This window comes from Mirounga leonina, unplaced genomic scaffold (genome assembly GCF_011800145.1).
Source record: "Mirounga leonina isolate KUSES-001 unplaced genomic scaffold, KU_Mleo_1.0 Mir_175, whole genome shotgun sequence".
Taxonomy (NCBI): Eukaryota; Metazoa; Chordata; class Mammalia; order Carnivora; family Phocidae; genus Mirounga; species Mirounga leonina.
In genome coordinates this window covers 2,733,641-2,756,379 of record NW_023270453.1, presented here as the reverse complement: position 1 = coordinate 2,756,379, position 22,739 = coordinate 2,733,641, and the positions used below count along the sequence as shown (strand labels likewise).

General features: G+C 38.0%; 1 protein-coding gene across 1 annotated transcript in view; it reads left to right on the top strand.

The window, feature by feature from the left end:
- Positions 1-22,739, top strand: part of PLXDC2 (plexin domain containing 2) — a 459,765-nt gene that overhangs the window by 203,511 nt on the left and 233,515 nt on the right. The window contains exon 4 of the mRNA XM_035021516.1: positions 12,478-12,624. Coding sequence (XP_034877407.1) covers positions 12,478-12,624 — 147 coding nt within the window. The remainder of the gene's footprint in view (positions 1-12,477; positions 12,625-22,739) is intronic.

Genomic DNA, 22,739 nt, shown 5'->3' with positions numbered 1-22,739 from the left:
GTAACACCGTAAAATGACTACACATTTTACCCATCACAATTATATTGGCCATTTGAGAAATAGTAGTGTGTATGTATGCAAGACCTGTGATTTACTCAGTTTGCACAAATGATATACAGTTTCCTCAGGGATTTCTGCACCTCCTGCAACATGTCTGTGAACTCGCCTTCAATCTGAGAGCCAGTTAGAATGCATCAACAAGGATGTTAAGTACCTTTTGAAATGGTACCAGTACTAACTAGAACTAGCTACCTATACTGGCTCTTCAAACTGCACACTTGTTTTTAATGAATGTCAAATAAGGCGAAGAGTCTTCTGACCCACACCTAGCAGTTGCTTCCTATTTGCCTTGTGGCTGTAGGATCTTAGAACTTTAGTCAAAAGGCACTTTTAGAGACATCTAGCTCAACTCTTTGATATACAGAGTAAAGTCCAGAACTTACAGTGGTTATTTAGAGGCAGAAACTATACTTCAGCCATCAAATCTCCTTTGGGCTACATTATTTTAATGCTAATTTTGTGCATTTAAATAGAAGTCTCATACACATTTTAAATATTTTTTTCAATCACACATTTTTTTTGCCAGATATTTGGAGCCCTTGATGATTCCTTGTAAGTTGGTGATTCACCTCTTCAGTGGCCACTGTTGGACTGGGGATCACTTGCTTGTATTTATAAAAGATGTGAATAATTCACTCAAAACTGCTCCAGACAGCCTCTCTAGCCTCTTCTTCCTGACCTCTCTAAGCCTGGAATAGTGTCCCAGACTCGTTCTGCAAAGGTTTAAAGGTTTCTATCAGAAGGAGATAAAAGTATATGATATGCAGGAGGAAAATATGCTCTGCTTCATTTAATAAATCAATCAACACAGACACATGCCACCACATCTCAAAACTGGAGATCTAGGTAATCACTTAATCAAATTGTAGATTCCTGATGTTGCTATTATTTTGAAAGATCACAAATAAGTGTGTTGTGCATCCTTGGCCATACAGTTTACCTCTCTCTACATAGCATGAGAAATGGTCTCCTGTACATGAGAGATTGTTACTGGGAAAATGGAAACTGTTTTATATTGGAAATATTGCCAGAATTTCGTATTTTATATCTTGCACAATAATCTGACCTCACAATATATTCTCTCTCTCTCCCCCTCTGTCTCTCAACTAATCTTACAGTTTGGGGAGTCACTTAACAGAACTCTTGTGAAGAATTGGTAAAATAATCATGCCTATAAAGAGTCATAGATAAGAGATTGCTAGGGGGCTAGGCCATGCTGCAAAGAGACCAAGTAGATAAAAATCCATACAGAAATGGTGAAGGTATGTGCAAAGTTTGGGCATCATGAGAATTGGGGAAATAATCTGATATAATCAACAGGAGATACAGGAATTGGTTTTCGTTCTTCTGACACTGTAACAGTAAATTGAATTGTATTCCATGTAATTGTTCTTAGTATCTGAAGAAGTTATTGCTATAGTACTGGCTGATGTATATTGAAGGCTACTTGGAGGTAATATGTAATTGTTCCCATCATGCTGCAATTATATGGCGCTAATTTAATACTCCTTTGTAAACTCTGTTCATAGGCTTTTCAATTGTGTTTAAATACATTGGTCTAATTTGATTCTTTGGGAACCCAGTAAAAGAAAGTGAAATGCTATCATTTGCTTTTTGTTAAGAGATACTCATATAACTTAAGTATCTGCCCACAGCACATACCCTATAGATCACCTTCTTATTAATATAATTGGGAAAGGTGGGGGTTCAGGTGGGATTTTTATCTCACATCTCTTTCCATGAAGTCTGTTCCATGTCTCCTGATGTCCTCAATGTTCCCAGACCAACTGGTAACCACCTCTCATTCCGCTGGGCTGCTCCTGCAAGGCCAGGATGCTCACCTTATTCTATAATTTTACCTCTGGCAAGAGAGGAATTATGTGCACAGAGAAGTTCACAGCTTCAATCCACTGTAATGAACTGAACACATAATAGCCTTCACTAAAGTGACAGAACTCACTAGCAACTGAGCGGGTGAGAACCAGAGATCAGATCACCTGCCTGCAAGTTTAATGTCTTAAACCATACCACCTTTCCCTTTCCCCCAACCCTTCCCCACCTTCCTTTCTGTACCCAGGACTTTGTCAGAATGTAGCTATGTCTCCAGCCTACTGCTTCTTTCTGAGATCCTTGAAAACAGGTCCTAGAAATAAGCCCACAGATTACAGTAGGATATAGCTAAAAGGAAAACATGAGCGACTCCTTAAATGTTTTTCATAGAATTATAGACATTGCCAAGATCTAGCAGTGCTATTGAATAATTCTTCAGCATTATTTCCCATACATTCTATCACAGTGTTTCCCTCTAAGAATATGTTGTACTTTATACACATGAAACAAATTATTTCTGCATAAATGAATGAATAAAGAAGACAGATGATTTAGCCATGCTTCTATAAAATGCTTACAACATAAAATCATTTTATAAAGATTCAAACTCTAAGTATTTATCACTCAAAATTTAGTAGAAATGAATATTTTTGTTTCTGTAAGTGCTATTTCATTTACAGTAAGTAGAGAAAAAGATTGCACTCTACCTCAACTAGGTTATTGAAGCTAGTATTTTAAAGAAAAGGTTTAATGGAAATTTATCTATCAGCTATTTCACAAAGCCGTTTTAAGTTATTGAATTTGAAGCTCTACACTGAGTGTGAATGTCTGATTTACACTATGTTAAAGGAGTCTTCCTTAAGCACTTTTCAAAGCACCTATCATACTAATTCTATATTAACTGTATATAACATCATGGCCTTCTGTCTCTTGATATATGTCGGTGGTTTAACTCCAGGAATCAACAATTGATACTTTTAAGCATCTTCACATTTTTTAATGCTTTATGTGAAGAAAAAAGAAAAGAAAGTGGATATATGTAATGTTTATTATAAAAATTTCAAACAATACAGTTAAGGGAAAAGAAACTCCCCCAAGCCCCATCACCTAGAAATAACCAATCAGTGTATGGTAAGTATCTTTTATACCTGTGTGTGTAATCAGAGAGGATAGAGAGGTAGGAGAGTAGAGATATACACTTATATTTAGATGGATGTAATTTTGTAAAATTGAGATTGCACTGTATTATATTTCAGGAAAATAACTAATTTAACTCTGTATCTGCTGTCCTTTGGCAACATAGATGCCATCTGTGGCCCACCAGTTTCAGACTTTCGCATCAAAAGGTTCTCTTAAAATTAAAAATATGGGCTTATTATTTTTTTAAGATTTTTTTATTTGTTTGTTTGACAGAGAGAGACACAGCGAGAGAGGGAACACAAGCAGGGGGAGTGGGAGAGGGAGAAGCAGGCTTCCCGCTGAGCAGGGAGCCCGATGCGGGGCTCGATCCCAGGACCCTGGGATCATGACCTGAGCTGAAGGCAGACGCTTAACGACTGAGCCACCCAGGTGCCCCATGGGCTTTTTTTTTTTTTTTAACTATATTTCTGTATCTTAGATTTATATATCTATTACCTGGCATGAAACATGATTAGACTATTTTTATAGTTTCATGGTTCATATCATCTACATTGTGACTTACAGCCATAATAACTAAATTGTCTTATTTTTCTTAATATAATTTCCATCGAGTGAATGCTCACCATCAGAATATTTACTACAGCTTCTCCATTCCTATGACCATATTCGATTCACCCCTTGGTTGATTTGGTTGTATAATTCAGTATTACATGTTAAGAAGATCTCATTTATGGTATATTCTTTCTGTATTTGTATTCATTAAAAATATGCTTGTGGATATAAGGGTGACCTGGTTGTGACATCTGTCACCTCACTGATTGCCAGGGTTGATTCAGCTGATCTGACTGGCTAGGTGGGTGTGCCCTTCCTCCCTCAAAACTCCATGTGAGTCCCTCCCAAAACTGCGCAGTAGGTGGAAAAAGACTACCTTCCCTGGTAGAAGAGAACCATATTTCAATCAAGGGTATGCAAGTAGCTATGATGCCCTGCTAGAACCTTCAATCAATCTCTCAAGGTCCATCTGTAAGAGAACGTAGGGTAGTCAAGCTTCCAAGACTCCAGACACATCTTTAAAAAAAGAAAAGAAGAAAGAATATGTTTGTTGCCTTTATACTTAGATTATGGTTTTGTTGGGCAAAAATATCTTAAGTGATAACTTTCTTCTACACAATGATTATGTAGACATAGTTTCCACTGGATATCCTGGAGAAGTATCAGACTATCAAAGGTTTTTTCCTCTTTTGGAGGAGGAAATCCCTTATGAATAAGTCGGTTTGTCTTTCTAGATGTCTATAAGACTTCTGTTTCATTTTTTAATTAAGAAAAATACCTCAGGGTATTGAGGTATAGCTGACCTACAATATTAATTTCAGATGTAAGACAAAGTGATTCAACCTCTGTGTATACGTTGTGAAATGATCACCACAGTAAGTCTAGTTACCATCTGTCACCATATAATGTTAATGCAGTATTACTGATGGGACTGTATTCCCGATGCTGAATGTTACATCTCCATGACTTATTTACTTCATAACTAAAAGTTTATAGTTGGGATCCCCTTCACCCATTTTTCAACCCCAAACCCCTGGCAACCACCAATCTGTTCCCTGTATGTGACTCTGGGTTTTATTTGGTTTTGATCTTTAGATTTCACTTCTAAGTGAAATCATGGGGTATTTGTCTTTCTCTGCTTGACTTATTTCACTTAGCATAATGACCTCGAGGTCCATCCATGCTGTCACAAATGGTAGGATTTCATTGGTTTTTTTTTATGGCTGAGTCGTAGTACATTGTATATATGCTACATCTTCTTTATCCATTCATCTAACAATGGATACTTAAGTTGTTTCCATATCTTGGCTACTATAAATAATGCTGCAGTAAACTTAGAGGTGCACATATCTTTCAAATCAGTGTTTTTGTTTTTATCAAATGGATACCCAGGGTGGAATTGCTGTATCATTTGGTAGTTCTATTTTTAATTTTTTGAGGAAAATTTCATAGTGGTTAAACCATCTACTATAGCTCACAAGTATTCTCTTTATTCCACATACTTGCCAACACTTGTTATTTTTTGTCTTTTAGATAATAGTCATTAGACAGGTATAAGGTGATATCTCATTGTGGTTTTGATTTACATTTCCCTGATGACTAGTGATGTTGAGCATCTTTTCCTGCAAGTGTTATTCTGCTTGATGTTGCCCCCTAAGTCCCTTAAGCCATCATTAAGTTTTTTTGGGGGGTTTCTTTTTTTTTTTTACTTTTTACTGCTCTGTTTGAGTTCCAGTGTTTTGTCTTCCAGCTTGCTGATCCATTCTTCTGCTTCATCCAATCTGCTGTTGGAACCCTCAAGTCCCTCTAGTGTATTCAGTTCAGTGATTGTATTCTTCAGCTCTGTGACTGCTGTTTGGTACTTCCTTATATTTTCTATCTCTTTGTTGAGGTTCCCACTATGTTCATCCATTCTTCTGAGTTCGGTGAGCATCTTTATGACCATTACTTTGAATTTTTTTTCTACCTGATAATTCTTTCTTTCATCAAGGTCTTTTTCTGAGGGTTTTGCCTTTTTCTTTTATTTGCAACATATTCTGTCTTTCCTCGTTTTCCTTGACTCTCTCTGTTTGTTTCTGTGTATTAGGTGAAACATCTACTTCTCTCAGTCTGAAGAAGTGGCCTTGTATAGGTGATGAACCTTCTTGTTCAAACTTTTCCAAGTTCTTGGGTGTCTCTTGATTCTTTGTGACTGTCTAACCCCCCCTGACTTATTCCTGGTATGTCCCTGTTTTTGAGAGTGTGCCAAGATCCATCCGTGTTCCAAAGGGAGGAATCTCATTGAGCCCTTAGTTTCAGGCTGGAGACAAGAAGCCAGGCCCTCAGGTAGTAGTTTTTACAGTGTGCAAATACAGTCCTGTGGGGCCATTATCGTAATCCCTGCGGCCTCCAAACCAGGAGATCTAGAGAGGTCCTCTGGGTGACAGTTGCAAAAATCAGGGCTCCACATGGGTATACAAGCTCCTTTCTGGGAGGTCTTGTCGAGCTGTCGTGAGGCCAATGTGGTGTGCAAGGATGGTGCTTACATTCTTTGGGAGCACCTCCATGGCCTCCTAATGTGTGGAAACCAGAAGCTGTTTCTCAGGCTGAAGCTGCAGATTAAGTAAATAGGCCTTCTTCACAGAAAGACTGGGTTGTGGTGGCTTGCCAGGAACTCTCTCTCTGACTATTACCTTCCCCAAGGAGCCAGGCAATCAAAGGGCGGGGGGGTGCCTGTGTGGATTGCATGCACCCACTGGCTTCAGTTAGGCAGTTAGAGAGTGTAGGGGGTAGAGCATGCTCACTAGCTTCAGAAAGACAGCCGGGGGCGGGCGGGGGGGGGGGCGGGTGTTGCAGGGAATGTCTTGACTGCACACACCTGTGGGCTCCAGGAACGCAACGGGAGAATTCCTTGTCTGTGTGCATGCCAGCTTTAGGCTGAGAGTGGGGGAACGCCACAACCACTCACGCTCACCAACCCGAGCCAGGGAACAGGGAGTAAAGGGTTGTAACTGCCTACTCACAGACTTTAGTTAGGGAGCTGGAGAACGTTGTGACCATTTGTTGCGTCACCTGCCCCAAGCAGGGAGCAGGTGAGTACTGCAACCACCTGCACACTCCAGCCTCAGCAGGGCAGCAGGATGGTGCCATCACCACTCAGCCCCACCTGTCTTGGCAAGGTGGTAGGAGGATGCCAAGTTCAAGTTCATCCACCTGTGCTAGCAGGGTAAGTGGAGAATGTAAAAATGGCCTTCGCCAGTGCCTCCATCTCCAAGGAGAGTTTCAGCTGTCCCCTAGCTCTACAGCAGGTGCTTTTATTTATTATTTATTCATTTTTGCAGCAGATGTTTTTATTTTATTTTATTTTTAAATTTTTTTTGAAGATTTTATTTATTTATTTGACAGAGAGAGACACAGTGAGAGCAGGAACACAAGCAGGGGGAGTGGGAGAAGGAGAAGCAGGCTTCCCGCTGAGCAGGGAGCCCGATGCGGGGCTAGATCCCAGGACCCTGGGATCATGACCAGAGCTGAAGGCAGACGCTTAACGACTGAGCCACCCAGGCGCCCCTTTATTTTATTTTTTTAAAGATATTATTTATTTGACAGAGAGACAGCGAGAGAGGGAACACAAGCAGGGGGAGTGGGAGAGGGAGAAGCAGGCTTCCCGCAGAGCAGGGACCCCGATGTGGGGCTCAATCCCAGGACCCTGGGACTATGACCTCAGCTGAAGGCAGACGCTTAACGACTGAGCCACCCAGGCGCCTCTGCAGCAGATGTTTTTAGATTAGCAAATGAATTTCACATACAGTCCAGGTCCTTTCCAAACTGCTTTTTTTCCCCCCACTGGGTCGGGAGGCAAGTGAGACTTTACTTGAAACTTTTAAAAGGGAATGAATCTCAGTTTTCCATACCACTTTGGATCCCTTGGACATCAGCACTTTTGGTTTTCCGAGCCAGATATTTTAGGGGCGCATCTCTCTGGTGCAGATTCGAGGGGTTGAAGTGTCTGATGTGGGTCACCAACTCCTCACTCCTCCAGGAGAATGGCCAAGCAGGTGAGACCCCCTCCCTATTTTGTGCCCCCACAGCAGTGGTGGGATTTTGGTGAGACCATGTCTCTGCTTCTCCAACTCATCTCAGTGTGGTCTTTTTATCCTTTGTTGTGGAGAAGCACTTCACCCAGCTTGCAGATCTTTTTCAGAGAGAAATGATCCTGATGTTGTTGTAGATTTGGTGTGTCCATGGGAGGAAGTGAGGTTAGGTTCTTCCTATACCACCATCTTGTGGAACGCCCTGCTGCTGCTTTTTTTTTTTAAAACCAATGAGAAATCTCACCAGGAAATTTCTTCATATTCAAAATTCTATTGCAGATTTTCTTGGGGCATGGTATATAGATTCAAGTCTTTCTTTAACTCAGAAAAATGGTTCTTCTAATACATTAAAAAAACTTTTCTATGCTACTGAATATATGTATATATATCATATATAGGACCTCTTTTTTCTGTAATTTAGTCCTAACGTAATTTATTTTTATAAGTTACTTTAATAAATTTTTTATTTTTTATTCTGTTCTTTTTGGTGGGAGGAGGCAGAGGGAGAGAGAGAATCTTAAGCTGACTTCACAGCCATGGCAGAGCCCCACGTGGGGCTCCATCTCACAACCCTGAGATCATGACCTGAGCCAAAATCAAGGGTGGGCCGCTTAACCAACTGAGCCACCCACACACCCCTTTTCTTACTGCTACTAGTGAATTCATCTCTGTAATTTTTTTCCCTGAATACTACCAGCTTACTATTTTTCTTCTTTTATGATTGTATCATGTTCATTTAGTTTTTTTATCAACATTAATTTTTTTAGAACATAGAGAACTATTTTTTAACTCTGTTTTTGAGGAACTTAATATATACAAGTAATACTTTAAAATATTATTTTAAACATTTACCTTTATATGCATTATGTAGTCTTTGTGAACTCGTGTATGTGAGAAGGTAATATATTTGGTATATATTAACACTTGGTATGAACCACTCAAATTATAATATCCCTTTATTCATTATGAAACTGTCTTTGTGAGGTAACCAATTGATTCAATGCTAAATGCCTTTCACTAAGAACTTTGACTATGTTCTATCTATTCATATATTTCAAATGACCAGCACAGTGATGTTCATACAATCTATCCTTGTTTTAGTTTTAGTTCTCAGTGAAATAAATTTCGAGTTCAAATGCTGTTACTGCATGAGACAGTGTAAGGCATCCATAAAAATTACCCATCATAAAATCAATGTAACGCCAGTGTAAGAAGACAGGTTAGGAGTGGGTTAGGAATTGTATAAACTGATTGTTGCAGAATGGTTAGGTATAGTTATGATGATTTTTTTCTCCCTGTATTTTTGGTGTATGTCCTCTGTTTACAGCTGCACATTTGCAGGCATATTTGAGAAGCATGGATTTATAGGATTTATAGCTACCTACTGTGCCATCTACTTTCAGTAACAGTTGGTTTCCTAACTGAATTGGCAAGTAGGCATATCACAGTAGTGTTTTGTTTTATTTTCTATGGCGTTAGAAATAGTTTGCTTTTGAGCAGAAAAGGAAAATCTTTGTGCCTGAAGTGGTTTTTGACAACTCTTTAAGTACCATTACTCCTATAAAGGACAAGATGTGGTTTGAATAATTTAGCAGTGCTAAAATGTCACATTTTTGTGACATCTATTTTATAGCTTTCCTTGAAAAACTGAGCCAAACGCCTCTCCCTGGAATTTAACAACTTGTGTCTCTAAATTCTGGGTAAACAATAAATAGTCTTCCTCTTTGAATAAAAGTTGCCGTGACAACCTGGCAGGCTTGGGCTATAGAGGTCAAACACCAAACTCTAGTCTTCAGTTTCTCAATATTTTCAAAGTTGTGACATTGCTTTGGACAGCTCTGATTTAAGTAAAAATGAACATTGTTTTCAATTAGACATATCAGTGATTGCAATTAGACAAAAACCATGTATATTTTTGCAACAAACCATTATTTGAGTATAATGATATTCTTTATGTTAACTTCAAGACTATCTCTTGATTAATTACAGAGACTTAGGAGTTAAGGGAAATACCAAAGTCATTTTAGATATGTCGATTGCAACAATTATATTGAACTCTATACTGAAAGTCTGTAATTTTGAAGAGAATATTTATTTGGTATTTATATGGTAATTTGGCAGCATCATAGACTCTGTTACATAATTCACCTAAAGAGCACATCTCTGACCTCAGTGTTGCTGAACTCTTTAGAATAATACTAGCAATAGGGAGAAAATTTAAAATTTTTATTAAACTTGTTGACTATTTCTTTCACAACCCCCTTATATGTGATTCATTGAAAAATGAAATGAATCATTGTCATTTGTAATTCAGCCTTGATGATTTCCAGCAGTTTAGATACAAGTTTCCATTCCTGCTGTGTAATTAGCTAGAATACCAGAATTGAATAGATGTTTGTTATCCAGATCTGTAAGTCTGTAGAGAAGATTGCCTTATTCAATGTTGCTTAAGTTAAGTCTCTTTTGGTTGGAAGTTAGGGGAACTTGTTTGTCAGGATTCTTTTGGTGGACAATAACCCAATTCAAGGTATGTTTTAACAATTGAAAAAATTGAATGATTCATCTAAGTGAACAAGCCCAGGATGCACTAAAGGCACTGGATGAGGGAGATGGCTTTTTTGTTTGTTTGTTTGTTTGCAGAGATAATGACTTCATCTCTACCAGCGTTTGCTTTATCATCAATTGGGGTTTCCTCATGGTAGCAAAATGGTGGCAATAGTGCTAAGTCGTACGCCTACCCAGCTCAGCAATCAGAATAAGGGAAATTATCTCCTTTTTATATAAACTTCTCCATGTCTCACTAATTGGTCTGTTTTAGATTATGTGCTTCTGATGCCCACAGGCTGTTGTAGCCAGTGGAATGACAGGTGTCGAATGGCTTGTGCCCAATGTCGAAGAGAGTACCCACCTCACAGCTTCCATGGTGAAGCCCCCAGACAGCAGGGAGGAGCTGAATACGTGTTGGAGACACAACCAAATGCTTGTTCCCCTCCGAGAACCCAGGCAGTCAGGGCCATAATGTTCTGGAAGGGAGTGCTAGAAAACCACTAGGATATTAATATCTCTTGGGCTGCACGGAATCTTACTCATGCTTCTTTCTTTGTGTCTCCTTTTTTCTTCTTTCGCTGAAGGACTTTTTTCTCTTTCATCAGGGTTACACCCATATTTTGCATGTGATACCTAGAGTTTAATTAGAGGTTGGAGGTTTACCTAGGACTTTTTTTTATATATATATATCTTACTGTTAACATGGAATCACTGTTCTCAAGGTTTATATTTAGTCATACTTTTTCTTTTAGTCATGTGGCAAAATCTATTTAGAATACTGCTTAGAAAATTCCTTTCCTTTATGTAGTCAGTTTTATATATTTCTAGTCTGATGACTATGAAAGGTACATGGAATTCCTGTTTTGACTAGATTTCAAGAATAATTGTATTTTATTTAATTAGCACCTCAGGAACAAAAATGCATCAGATGAAATTCACCTTCCAAACCTTATTGTTCAAATCATATACCCTCTATTTACCAGACATTATCCTTACATATACCTGAATGTTTTAAAATATATTTTATCTAACAGACTCCTCAAATTGATAAGCACAGTTACATTTTATGGTAAAAAAAAAAAAAGTAAAATTCATTGCAACCCGAGTTAGGCAAGAATCATGTGATTGTTCTGGATGTTCCTCAGCAATATCCCCTTTTAAAACATTTAAATCTCTTCACTGAGTGAGAAACATGAAAATTAAAGGTTTTGTGACAGGCACTATGGTGATAATCAATAGTGAGAATTCAAATAAAAGAATTTAATAACCCAAATTATAGGGGAAAAATGAATTATTTCCATTCTTAGGATCATTAACTGAGAGCAGGCCCTAGTTTTAAAGAAGAGAAGTTTGGATTTGTTGTCACTCAGTAGTACTTAGAGTTCAGGTTTTCAGTAAATAGTTCCAAAAGTGACATTTTGTTTGGACGGCAATTAGATCCCTAGAATTACTGTGGTAAAAAGACTATTGTAAACAGAGTATACATTTTCCTCTATGTTTTATTTACGTAACAATTTCCTCTAAAGAGGCTTATTTTATGTATTTTTAAATCTAATTAGATTTCCTTAGAGGTTATTTAACTCCTCTGGCTATTTTGAAGGATAGTAGCATGTCTAGTTTCACAGTATCATTTTTTTGTTTGTTTTTTAAGAATTTTAGGGACACTATCTCTAGGGTTTTTTTTTTCCTTTCCTTTTGGGGAGGACTCTTTTTTTAATAGAACTCTCTCTACATCTCTGTCAATTATATAAATTAGGTATATATTGACTTAAATGTTTCTTTGTTTTCCAGCCTTATTGAGGCTGGAATATACAGTTGACATATAACATTGTGTAAGTTTAAAGTGTACATCCTGTTGATTTGGTACACTTATATACTGCAAAATGATTACCACCATAGCATTAGCTAACACCTCCATCACATCTCATAATTACCATTTCTTTTTTGTAGTGAGACATCTATTCTCTTAGCTACCTTATAATTACGGTATCGTTAACTATAGTCACCATGCTGTAGATTAGATCCCCAGAAGGTATTTGTCTTATAACTGGCAATTTGTACTCTTTAGCCAACATCTTCTCATTTCCCCCCATTCCACAGCCCCTGGTACCACCATTCTCCTTTTTTTTTTTATGAGTTCATCTTTTATAGATTCCACATGTAAGCGAGAACATACAGTATCTGTCTTTCCCTGTCTGATTTATTTCACTTAGCATAACATCCTCAAGGCCCATCCATGCTGTCTCTGTTCTTGATGTGCATTATTCTTTTATTATAGGAGGACACAGATCACAATTACTATATATCTCGGATATATGGTCCATCTGATTCTGCCAGCCGGAGTTTGTGGGTGAACATAGACCAGATGGAAAAGGACAAAGTGAAGATTCATGGAATATTGTCCAATACTCATCGGCAAGCTGCAGTAAGTGCTTTGGCATTTTGAGGGTTTTTGTCTGCTGTGAAAAAATTTTTGCTTTAATTGGTACACCAGTGTTGTTTGTTGTGATCACTTTTTATTACTTAGTTCTACAATTGCAATTTAGATTAGTAATTGCATATAAGGTCTTAAAGAAAATGAAAAAGAATTATTTTGAGAAGTCACCATCAATTTAACTAATAATTAAACAAATTAACCATAATTTCCCTAGTAAAATGATGTGTTGAATATTCAAAGTCGAGATTGATCTTGGATGATTTTCAGTCATTTTGTAATCTATGAATTTAGAGAACATTTTTCAAAAAAACTACTTGAATTTGGTATCTCCCATTTTACATGGGTTTATTAATCTCTTGATCTGAAAAAGATTTCACCAGAAACATTTATGATTCCGATAGCATATGTAGACCAAACTACGTATCTCAGTGAGGAAGTTTGATACAAAGGAAACAAATTAAATCTGGAAGTCTCCGAACATGTTTTCAGTCTGAGTTTATAATTTACCAGCTCTGGCTTCTTAACAAGGGATATAACTTTTTAATGAGGTGTAGTTTCTGTGTCAATATAGTGGGGATGACACAATATTACCACTGGCCTCACTTACCTCACGTGGTCATCCGTATCCTATTCCACCTGTCAGACTGCCAGCTTACGTGGATTAGCTTTTCAATCTTCACAGCATATTCTCCCTATTATTTAAATATTATTGCCATCCAGGTATTGCAGATGAGAGAACTGAGTGTTGGAAAAGTCAAGGAACCTGCCTTAAGGTCTCCAGCTAGTAAGTGATGAGACTCAGTTGTTAGCCTAGGCAGCCAAGCCCACTCTCAAAATGTTTGTGTAGAATATATCCTACTTGGGGTTCCAGCAGTTTTGGATAGTCATTTTCTGACCAATGCCTGATTTAACGTTTCAAAAGTTACTTAGTTTTGCTCTCGTGGATAATACCAGTAATCTTACCATCAGTGAAATCATGTCTTATGCAGTTTAATAGGGCTTAAAGTAAAAACACAACAACTTTAGCCTTTCAAATGTAATTGCCATTATTGATTTAAAGATAGAACTAATAGAATCAATGGCTTAAGTGATTTAAGAGGCACGGATTTGACGATTATATCAAAACTTTTGGCCAAGAACTTTCACTGTATATATGTAGACTTCCCTCTTTCCAGGAGATCAACTCCTAACAGTTAAAATGAAAATTAATTATAACTCACCATGAGATGATTCATTGAATTGTCAGTATGGAGCACATGTTTTCTGAGGCTGAGAAGCAAACAAAGGAGCCATCTCGCCTTACTGAATTCCACCATCCCTTTTCTCTTCCATATTCAGGCAACCCCGGGCAAGATGACAGATTCAGAAATGATTCACTGTTGAATTTAGAACAGATTTTCAAAAGAAGAGAAAATAAAAAAGATTAGATTAGGACAATGTCTATCAGAAATTTCTTGCATTTGACAATGTTCCCACTATATTACAGTACCTAATAGTGTAAAATGCCCTTTGTGAAAGTTCAAATGTTGAGTGCATCCAATTGAAGTTTCCATAAATTGGCCCAATTGTGGTGTCAGCCACTATAGATGAAATCTCTAGGCAGAGAATGAAGATTATCAGTTAAACCGTTGGCGGATTTCGTCTTACACACTTTTATCATATCCTGTGCTCTCCCAAAAGTGCAGCAGTTTGTGTGTCTTACCTTTCTTTGAAGAATATTTTTTCTCTTTGGAAGAGGGGTCACTTGGTTGCCATGTAGCCTCAGTTCTCTGATTAGTCTCAAGGAAAATTTTGATGCTGTAATGAGCCACTTTTTCTTACTGGTAGTGTGGGTGTGATACTGTTGCTTTCAACACCAAGGATTGGCCTAAGCGCAAATGCTTGAGCCTCTGCTTGTAATTTATCTGGTGTTCCTGCATAGACTTTTAAATACTTATCATCGGTAGAAACCTTTATTTTAGCTACTCTGTCATTGTCAGAGCCTGGTTTTTTGTTTTTTAACAAGAATTTTAGCCATCATCAAACATTCCTTAAGAGTTAGAAACTGGTCCTATACCCATTTTCCCTATCACTATCAAAAGAACATACACACACACACACACACACGCACACACGTGCACACACATACCCCTAGGTACATGCTTCCATTTACAACAACAGAATTGATAATATTTCTTAGTTTCTTTTTTTTTTTTCCTGGAAAACTTTGCCACTTAGTGTCCTTCACTTAAGTATGTTTTATATCTTGAAACTTATACATTTAGTTAATAGAATATTTTTTAAAAACTTTCTACAAACATTCTTGCTTTGTTCAGTGTGACTGTTAAATATTAGTCTGAGATTTCCAAATTGTAAAGAGTGATTCATGTTTTAAATTTGCCTCAGTTGGATGAACCATGAGAGACTATGGACTCTGAGAAACAAACTGAGGGTTCTAGAGGGGAGGGGTGAGGGGATGGGTTAGCCTGGTGATGGGTATTAAAGAGGGCACGTTTCATGGAGCACTGGGTGTTATACGCAAACAATGAATCACGGAACACTACATCAAAAACTAGGGATGTAATGTATGGTGATTAACATAATAATAATAAAAAAACATTGCCTCAGTTGGCCTCCCCACCTTTCCAATCTTGCCTGATTCTCTTTTCTCCATTTCTATTATGCCTTTCTGGGAGCAGAATCAGGTTGATGACAGAACTCTAACGTATTATGACCAGGGGCTCACTAGGGTCCATAAACACCCTCCCTCCTACCCCACACAACACACACACAACCCAGGCGCCACACTGCTGCTACTTTCCCCCATGATGTTACTGAAAGGCTTTAGCACAAGGGAAAATGACAAACGGGAAATGTCACATCCACTTTATTAATTAGGTTTGTTGATGTCTTAAGCATCATAATCCTTGGTGCAGAGCTCTCTGGTAATTTAGCTGGAAACAGGACTTAAATTTAAGCTCTCAGGGAAGAGGGGAGTTTCTCAAGTCTTATCACCCAATGATATAATTTTCATGACCAAGGACATACATTCTGTGAACAAATTAGACAAAAAAGAGAAAAGAAATATGTATCTAAGGGCAGACCCAAGGGCATTTGGCTAACTAATCCAGCCCTGGATAAGCAGGAGGTGAATGAGGAAGCTGGAAAAGATTGTGTATCCCTGAAGATGCAGCTTCCCTCCCCCTTCCAGGCTGCTTCAGAATGGCTCAGAGGAAGATAAAGGAGTGTCTGACTTGGAAGCATGATTTTTTTTTTAAAGATTTATTTATTTATTTTTAGAGAGAGAGCTCACGAGAGAGTATGCCCATGCACGCACTCAAGCTGGGAGAGGGGCAAAGGGAGAAGGAGAGAGAGAGACATCCCCCTCCCCCTGCCCCCAGCACAGAGCCAGGTCACAGGGTTCTATCCCCGGGCCCCAAGGTAGTGACCCGAACCAAATCAGGAGTCTGCTGCTTATCCAACTGAGCCACCCGGGTGCCCCCAGCATGATTTTTTAAGGAAATATTTTCCCCTCCACCACCATCATTTATAAATGTCTAAACAGCATTTTGGAGTCTTAGATTAATATTCTAGTAAGAGGAAGGGAGTCGAATTAAGGTAAGAGCTTTCCCTTTTCTCCTTTCCACATATTTTATAATTTCAGGGCAGAGGAAAACTTAGAAATCACTCGCTTCAAATGCTTCATAAGCTGAAACACATTGATTTCTTTTTCCTTTTAGAATGTAAATCATACTCATTAGTATGTATATTACATATGTGTGCTATAATTTTATTATAATCTCCCCATTGTCCTTTTTGGTTTGAATAGCATTTCTTAAATCATTATTGCAAAAAAAAAAAAAAAAAAAACAGATGTTAAAACCTAGTCTTAACTTTGACCGATTAAAGGAAGAAGCATGTTTTTGTAGACAAAGGATAGTGAAAATTTGTCTAAGTCCCTACCATATGGCAAGCAATGAGCCATACACTTTATATTCAAATACTAGTACTTATTTTTTTTTTTTTTTTGGCCTTTATTCAAAGTCACGCAGTTGTCAGACTGCAGATCTAGAAGTGTCTGGCTAGGAACCCATCCGAATTGTTTCTTTTCCTCTGTGTGGACCTTCAAATGCAACACTTTCGATATTTTTTTTTAAAGATTTTATTTATTTGAGAGAGAGAGAATGAGCAGGAGTGGAAGGGTAGAGGGAGAGAGAGAGAGAGAGAGAAGCAGGCTCCCTGCTGAGCAGGGAACCCGACATGGGACTCGATCCCAGTACCCTGGGATCATGACCTGAGCCGAAAGCAGATGCTTAACTGACTGAGCCACCCAGGTGCCCCATACTTTTGATATTTTCTTCTGTATATCTATATCCATATTATTTACTTTGTTGCTGGGCATGAAGTTTGATTCTGCAGCCAGACAAATTAGAATTATTTTTCTTTCTGAAACCACAGCTTATGAAATTGTGATTCACAACTTCTAGAGAAGTACCACTGTCCCGGTGGAAGGAATCCAGGGTCACGGAGGTCATGAAACCTTGGCTCCAAAACTCATTTTCTTGGTTTCTGGCTTCTCTGTACCTCAATTTTATAACTTGGAAGAAAGGGGGAAAAATGCCTGCCTTGACTACCTTCTAGTGCTGTTTTAAGAATAAAAATGAAATGGATAGGAAAGGATACTGAAAATAGCAAATAAAAATGAGATTGTAAGGCAGTGCAATTTGAGAATCCTCATTCTTGATAATAAAAAATAACCCCCAAATAAGTGAATTCCAAGTGCTCTCCAAGAGTCTCCAATAGATAGATATGCATCTATGTATTTATATCTATAGTGTATCTCTATTATTATTATTATTATTATTATTATTATTATTATTATTTGGCCAAGAAAACACCAGTGTGCTCCTGGCCAAACATAAACACACTCTTAGCTTAAAAAAATTTTATCTTTCTGGGCGCCTGGGTGGCTCAGATGTTAAGCATCTGCCTTCGGCTCAGGTCATGGGATCGAGCCCTGCATCGGGCTCCCTGCTCGGCGGGAAGCCTGCTTCTCCCTCTCCCACTCCCCCTGCTTGTGTTCCCTCTCTCACTGTGTCTCTCTCTGTCAAATAAATAAAAATCTTTAAAAAAAAAATTTATCTTTCCATCTATTGGTAGAAAGATTGATTCTTTATATAAGAAACCCAAGCAAAATGAAATGAAATTCTGCTCTCTATCTCTGTCATAATTCAGGTAAGGTTTTTTATGGAACTTGTATATTTTTTGATGTCATTTTTTTTTAATTTTGAAAATTGGACTGTTGTCGGTGGAGATCCTCAGGCTATGTGAATATATAGTCTGTATGAATATATAGTCATTAAAAAAATTAAGTTGGGGCATCTGGGTGGCTCAGTCAGGTAAGTGTCCAACTCTTGATTTCGGCTCAGGTCATGATCTCAGAATCCTGAGATTGAGTCCCGTGTTGGGCTCCATGCTCAGTGGGGAGTCTGCTTGAGATTTTCTCTCTCCCTCTTCCTCTGCCCCACCCTGCCTCTCTCTCTTTCTCTCTCAAACAAATAAATAAATAAATCTTTTTTAAAAATTAAGTTTTTTCTTTTTTTGGTCCAGGAAGGTAACATCATTTCAACTAGCATTTCCATGAGCTTTTTATTTGCATAATGTTGATGTTGGCAGGCTAAATTTGGATGTCTGTGGTGACTTGATCAGTTGTTTTCTCATACTGCACAATTTCATATTTTCCTGTGCATCAGAAAATCTGTTGAGAAGTGCTTATTTTTCTAAATGATTAACTCAGAAGTCAATGTAATTTGCTGTCTCGATTAGGCTGCTATCTAGACCACACATTTTTGCCTGAGTTCTGTTCACACTAACAGTAAGTTGCTTTTATTTATTTTTACTTTGGCTGGTTGGATAAACTTGCTGCTTTCTGTCATTTGAGTTTTTCCATTTCAAACAAGACACTCACAGTTTATCAACCTGGCCTTATTTGCCTTTGTTCTTAGGATTTTCCTCTAGTTTAATAACAGACTGGCATGAGTTGTGTCTCCATGAGTTTCTCTACCTAAATTTTGGTTTAATTAGTTCATTTTACTATTATTATTATACTTTAGTCACTTATCAATTTTGAGAATAATTCTCTCTGTCCTCAAGAAAGTATTAATTGAGGGACTTTTATGGAAAATAAAGGCACATCTTTGTTTCATTCCACAAAACTAACATGAATTAGAGTAGCTGAGTCCTGTTCCCCTGCATCCCAGGGAAATAAGTTGGTCCACCCGCCATAAAGCCGGTAAATAAATACCCAGAAAGACCTATTCCTTCTCCAGCTGATGGCTTTAATAACACAGTTTAAGCATTCCTTAGGCTCACCTAATGTGCTGAGTTTAGTAAACATGTTTTACTGATACAATTACCTAAACAGATGTATATTAGTAATTATTTAAGCTACCCTTGAGACCCTTCCTGTGAATCTAGGAACGACTTCAGACATAGAAAGGACTTTGGAGAGTCTTAAAGATAGCTTTATGAATCCCACAGTGATCAATTTTTATGCATGTAACAAGCCTTAGTTTTCCAAACCAAAACATACTTTTTTAAAAAAAATCATACTCAAGTTCAATTTAATCTTATTTCTCCATCTTGTCTTTAGTGAATGGCTACCATTATTTGTATAAAATCAGAGTCATAGGAGGTAATCTTATTCATCCTCTGTGACCAGTGATGGTTGTAAAATAATTCCAGATAGATAAATCTCTGCCCAGCTTTCAAAGTCACAAGTGAGGCAAACACTTGAGGTTTCTGTGAAACCTTCTTGGAAGATTTCATTTGTATTAAACTTTCATAATTATAAAGCTGCTAACATGGGACTCCACAGCCATGTCTCAGGTAGAATAAATAAGTTCATTTACTCTTGTCTTTCCTTCTAGATTGTCTTCTCTGAACTATTTTTGATCATCTTTTCTGAGATCTCTCCATGAGGCCATGAAGACTTAATAACAGTTAATTTTAGAAAACATTACTGCAAAACATATTGTCATCCTGAAGGTGTAAAATTATAAAGCTTTCAAATGACTCTTTTGCAGGGGAATGTTTTATAACACAGAAAAATTAGCAAAACATGGAATATAATATTCTTAAGGGGGAATACTACTAAAAGAAAATACTTAATTCTTATGAAAAATCTGTAATTATATTAGATAAAAGATTTAAGATACTTTGGGACTGAGATTTCTTGGACAAGCTAGTATTTTAGAATCTTCTAAAAATATTGGTTATACCAGGGCGCCTGGGTGGCACATCGGGTAAGCGTCCAACTCTTGGTTTCAACTGAGGTCATGATCTCAGGGTCGTTGAGATTAAGCCCTGCATTGGGCTCTGCACTCAGCATGGAGTCTACTTGAGATTTTCTCTCCCTCTCCCTCTTCCCCTTCCTCTCATGCTCTTTCTCTCTCTCTCACTAAAATAAATAAATCTTAAAAACATATATATTATACTAATTTTCATTATCTTTATTTTTGTCTATTTCTTTTTACCAAATTATAGCCGATTGCTTACCCTAGGGAAAATAGTCAAAATCTCACATTGTTTGTTTATAAATTGGCTTCTCATTAGAATTTCTGCTGTGCCTCAGTTTCCAGCCCCAGAAAGTGGGTGTCTCTTTCTTTCTTTACTGGAGGTGCCCTGTTAAAATGCCAGTGGGACTAGAAGTGAACCACCTGAAGCCACTCTCAACTGGTGATGAATTGCCAGGACTTTCTTATCATGCAGCAGCTTCTACCTGAGAAGAAATGCCAAGTAAGGTTCATTGCTGATAAATGGGTCAAGGGTTAGGCACCCAAGCCCTAATCCCTTGCAGGGTAGACTGTAGAGATGGGTAGGTTTTCCTAAGGGAGCAGCTCCCAGAAGCTGTGTTGAGAGGCATCATTTTTCACAGCTTTTGAAAAATCCAGAAGTTGCCAACTGTGGTAAATGTTAAAAATTGGTGAATCTGTATAAACGATATAGAGGGTTCTTTGTATTATTTTTGTAACTTAAATTTGAAGTGATTTCCAAATAAAAAGTTAAAAAAGAGAAGTTAACAGAGGAGGATGAAGAGGTATAACTGAACTTGACCTAAATTTCAATTTCAATCTGTAATCAAATTTTTGAATTACTTAGTTACTCTTCTGATGAACTTGGCCTTCATTGAATGCCAAATCTTAACACCTCAGTCAAGGTGTAAAATGGGAACGATAATAGTACCTACTTCTAAGCTTGTCATTAGTATTAAATGATTTAACATCTGTGCAGTGCTTAACTCAGTGGTTGGCATGGTACTAGAGATGTCCGTTACATTAATGCTAGTAATCATCATGCAAACATTTAACTTTTTCGCACAGTTATTTTCCACTGACAAGAAAGAAGGGAAGACAGATTGTAATCAACTGAGGCAAGGGAGGACCTTTGCAAACTATAAAGGCAACATCCATAGGAGTATTTTTCCTGCCCTGCCCTGTTTGAGGATCACTGGTCAAGGACATAACAAGAGTGTCATTGCCCTCGGTGTACTGTGGCCATGAATCACTGCTTAGGCGTGTGGCTAGCAGGTACCTGCATGCTTCAATTCCTGAAATGGAAAATTTCAGGCCATGTAAATGTTGCCAGGCGAAGTGAGATGATATTATCCAGAATGCAGTCTATTTACCCTTTTAACACATTTCACGCTTGCTAAAGTTTCCTTACAACACTGTTTTTAGTGTTTCAAAGACCATTATTTGACATAGAGCCTCGCTTCTCAAAGTGGGGTCCCTGGGGCAGCATCAGCAGCCCTAGGAGCTTGTTAGAAGTTTAGAATTTCAGCCCCTTCACCCCCAGACCTGCAGAATCAGAATCTGTATTTTATTTTTTTTAGTTTTCTTAAAGATTTTATTAATTTATTTGAGAGAGAGAGACAGAGAGAGTACAAGCAGAGGGAGCAGCAGACAGAGGGAGAAGCAAGGAGCCCGATATGGGGCTCGATCCCAGGACCCTGAGATCATGACCTGAGCCGAAGGCAGATGCCCACTGACTGAGCCACCCAGGCATCCCGAAGAATCTGTATTTTAACAAGCACCCCAGGTGATTCTCATGTACCCTTCAGCTTCAGACAGCTGGCAAAATCCACTGCCTTGCTTCTAGAACAGTGTGGAAAATCCAGAAGTGGTTTCTGGGTCTCATCCTCCTCCTACCCATTCTCCAAGGGCTTCTTTATAAAAACCTGTTACTCTTTCTCTGTTTCCCTGAACAGTGTTGCTCTGCACCCTGCCTGAATGGTAAATATTCACACAAACTACTTTGAATAATTCTCAAAATGTGCAAATACAGGCAAGCTACTGTAAGCCAAGTGCTTGCTGGGAACCATGCAATAAGAGAGGTCAAAAGATAACGGTGTTAGTTCACTTCTCTAGTTCTCTAATTCTCTAGTTCCTTTGAAGGAACATCAGGTAAGTGCACAATGTTTCCATTTTGTTTGCTAATATAGGAATAGTCCCATGCAGAGTGTCATTCAATATGCAGAGTTAATTAAGTTCTTAGTTCTGTGAAGAAAAAAGTGCTGAAGCAGTTAGAATTTCTAACTCAGAAAATCAATTCAGTTGATGGGCTTTATTTCTGAAAAGAATAGCCAGTCTCTTGTCCTTATATTTACATATTGATTAGCCCCTTTCCATGAACATTTTGATCTTTCAATTAGGTTTCCCAGTGTTTTTAGTCACTGGATTAACGACCATGTCCTGTCCGCTCCTTCCAGGCTGTGAGAGGTGGTTAACATTGCATTTTTACCAAAAAAAAAAAAAAAGTACATGGTAAAAACATTATGAGTTATACTGCCCACTGCAGCTATTTTATTTCTGGAATACACTCAGCTCATTTATGGTTGAGAAGCAGGATTTTACTTTAGGGACTATCAAAATAAGTTGGTATCGCTGCTGTCTACATGTATATGCCTCTCCCCCACCCATTTTCTCTTTCTAAGAGCTGCTTATTGAAGAAATCTGTCCTTTTAAATTTTTCTGTTTCTACATCTACATACATACATGTATATGTACTCACATTTGTATCACTCTACTGTCTCAATTTATGTTACTTTTGTGAGGGGATGGATT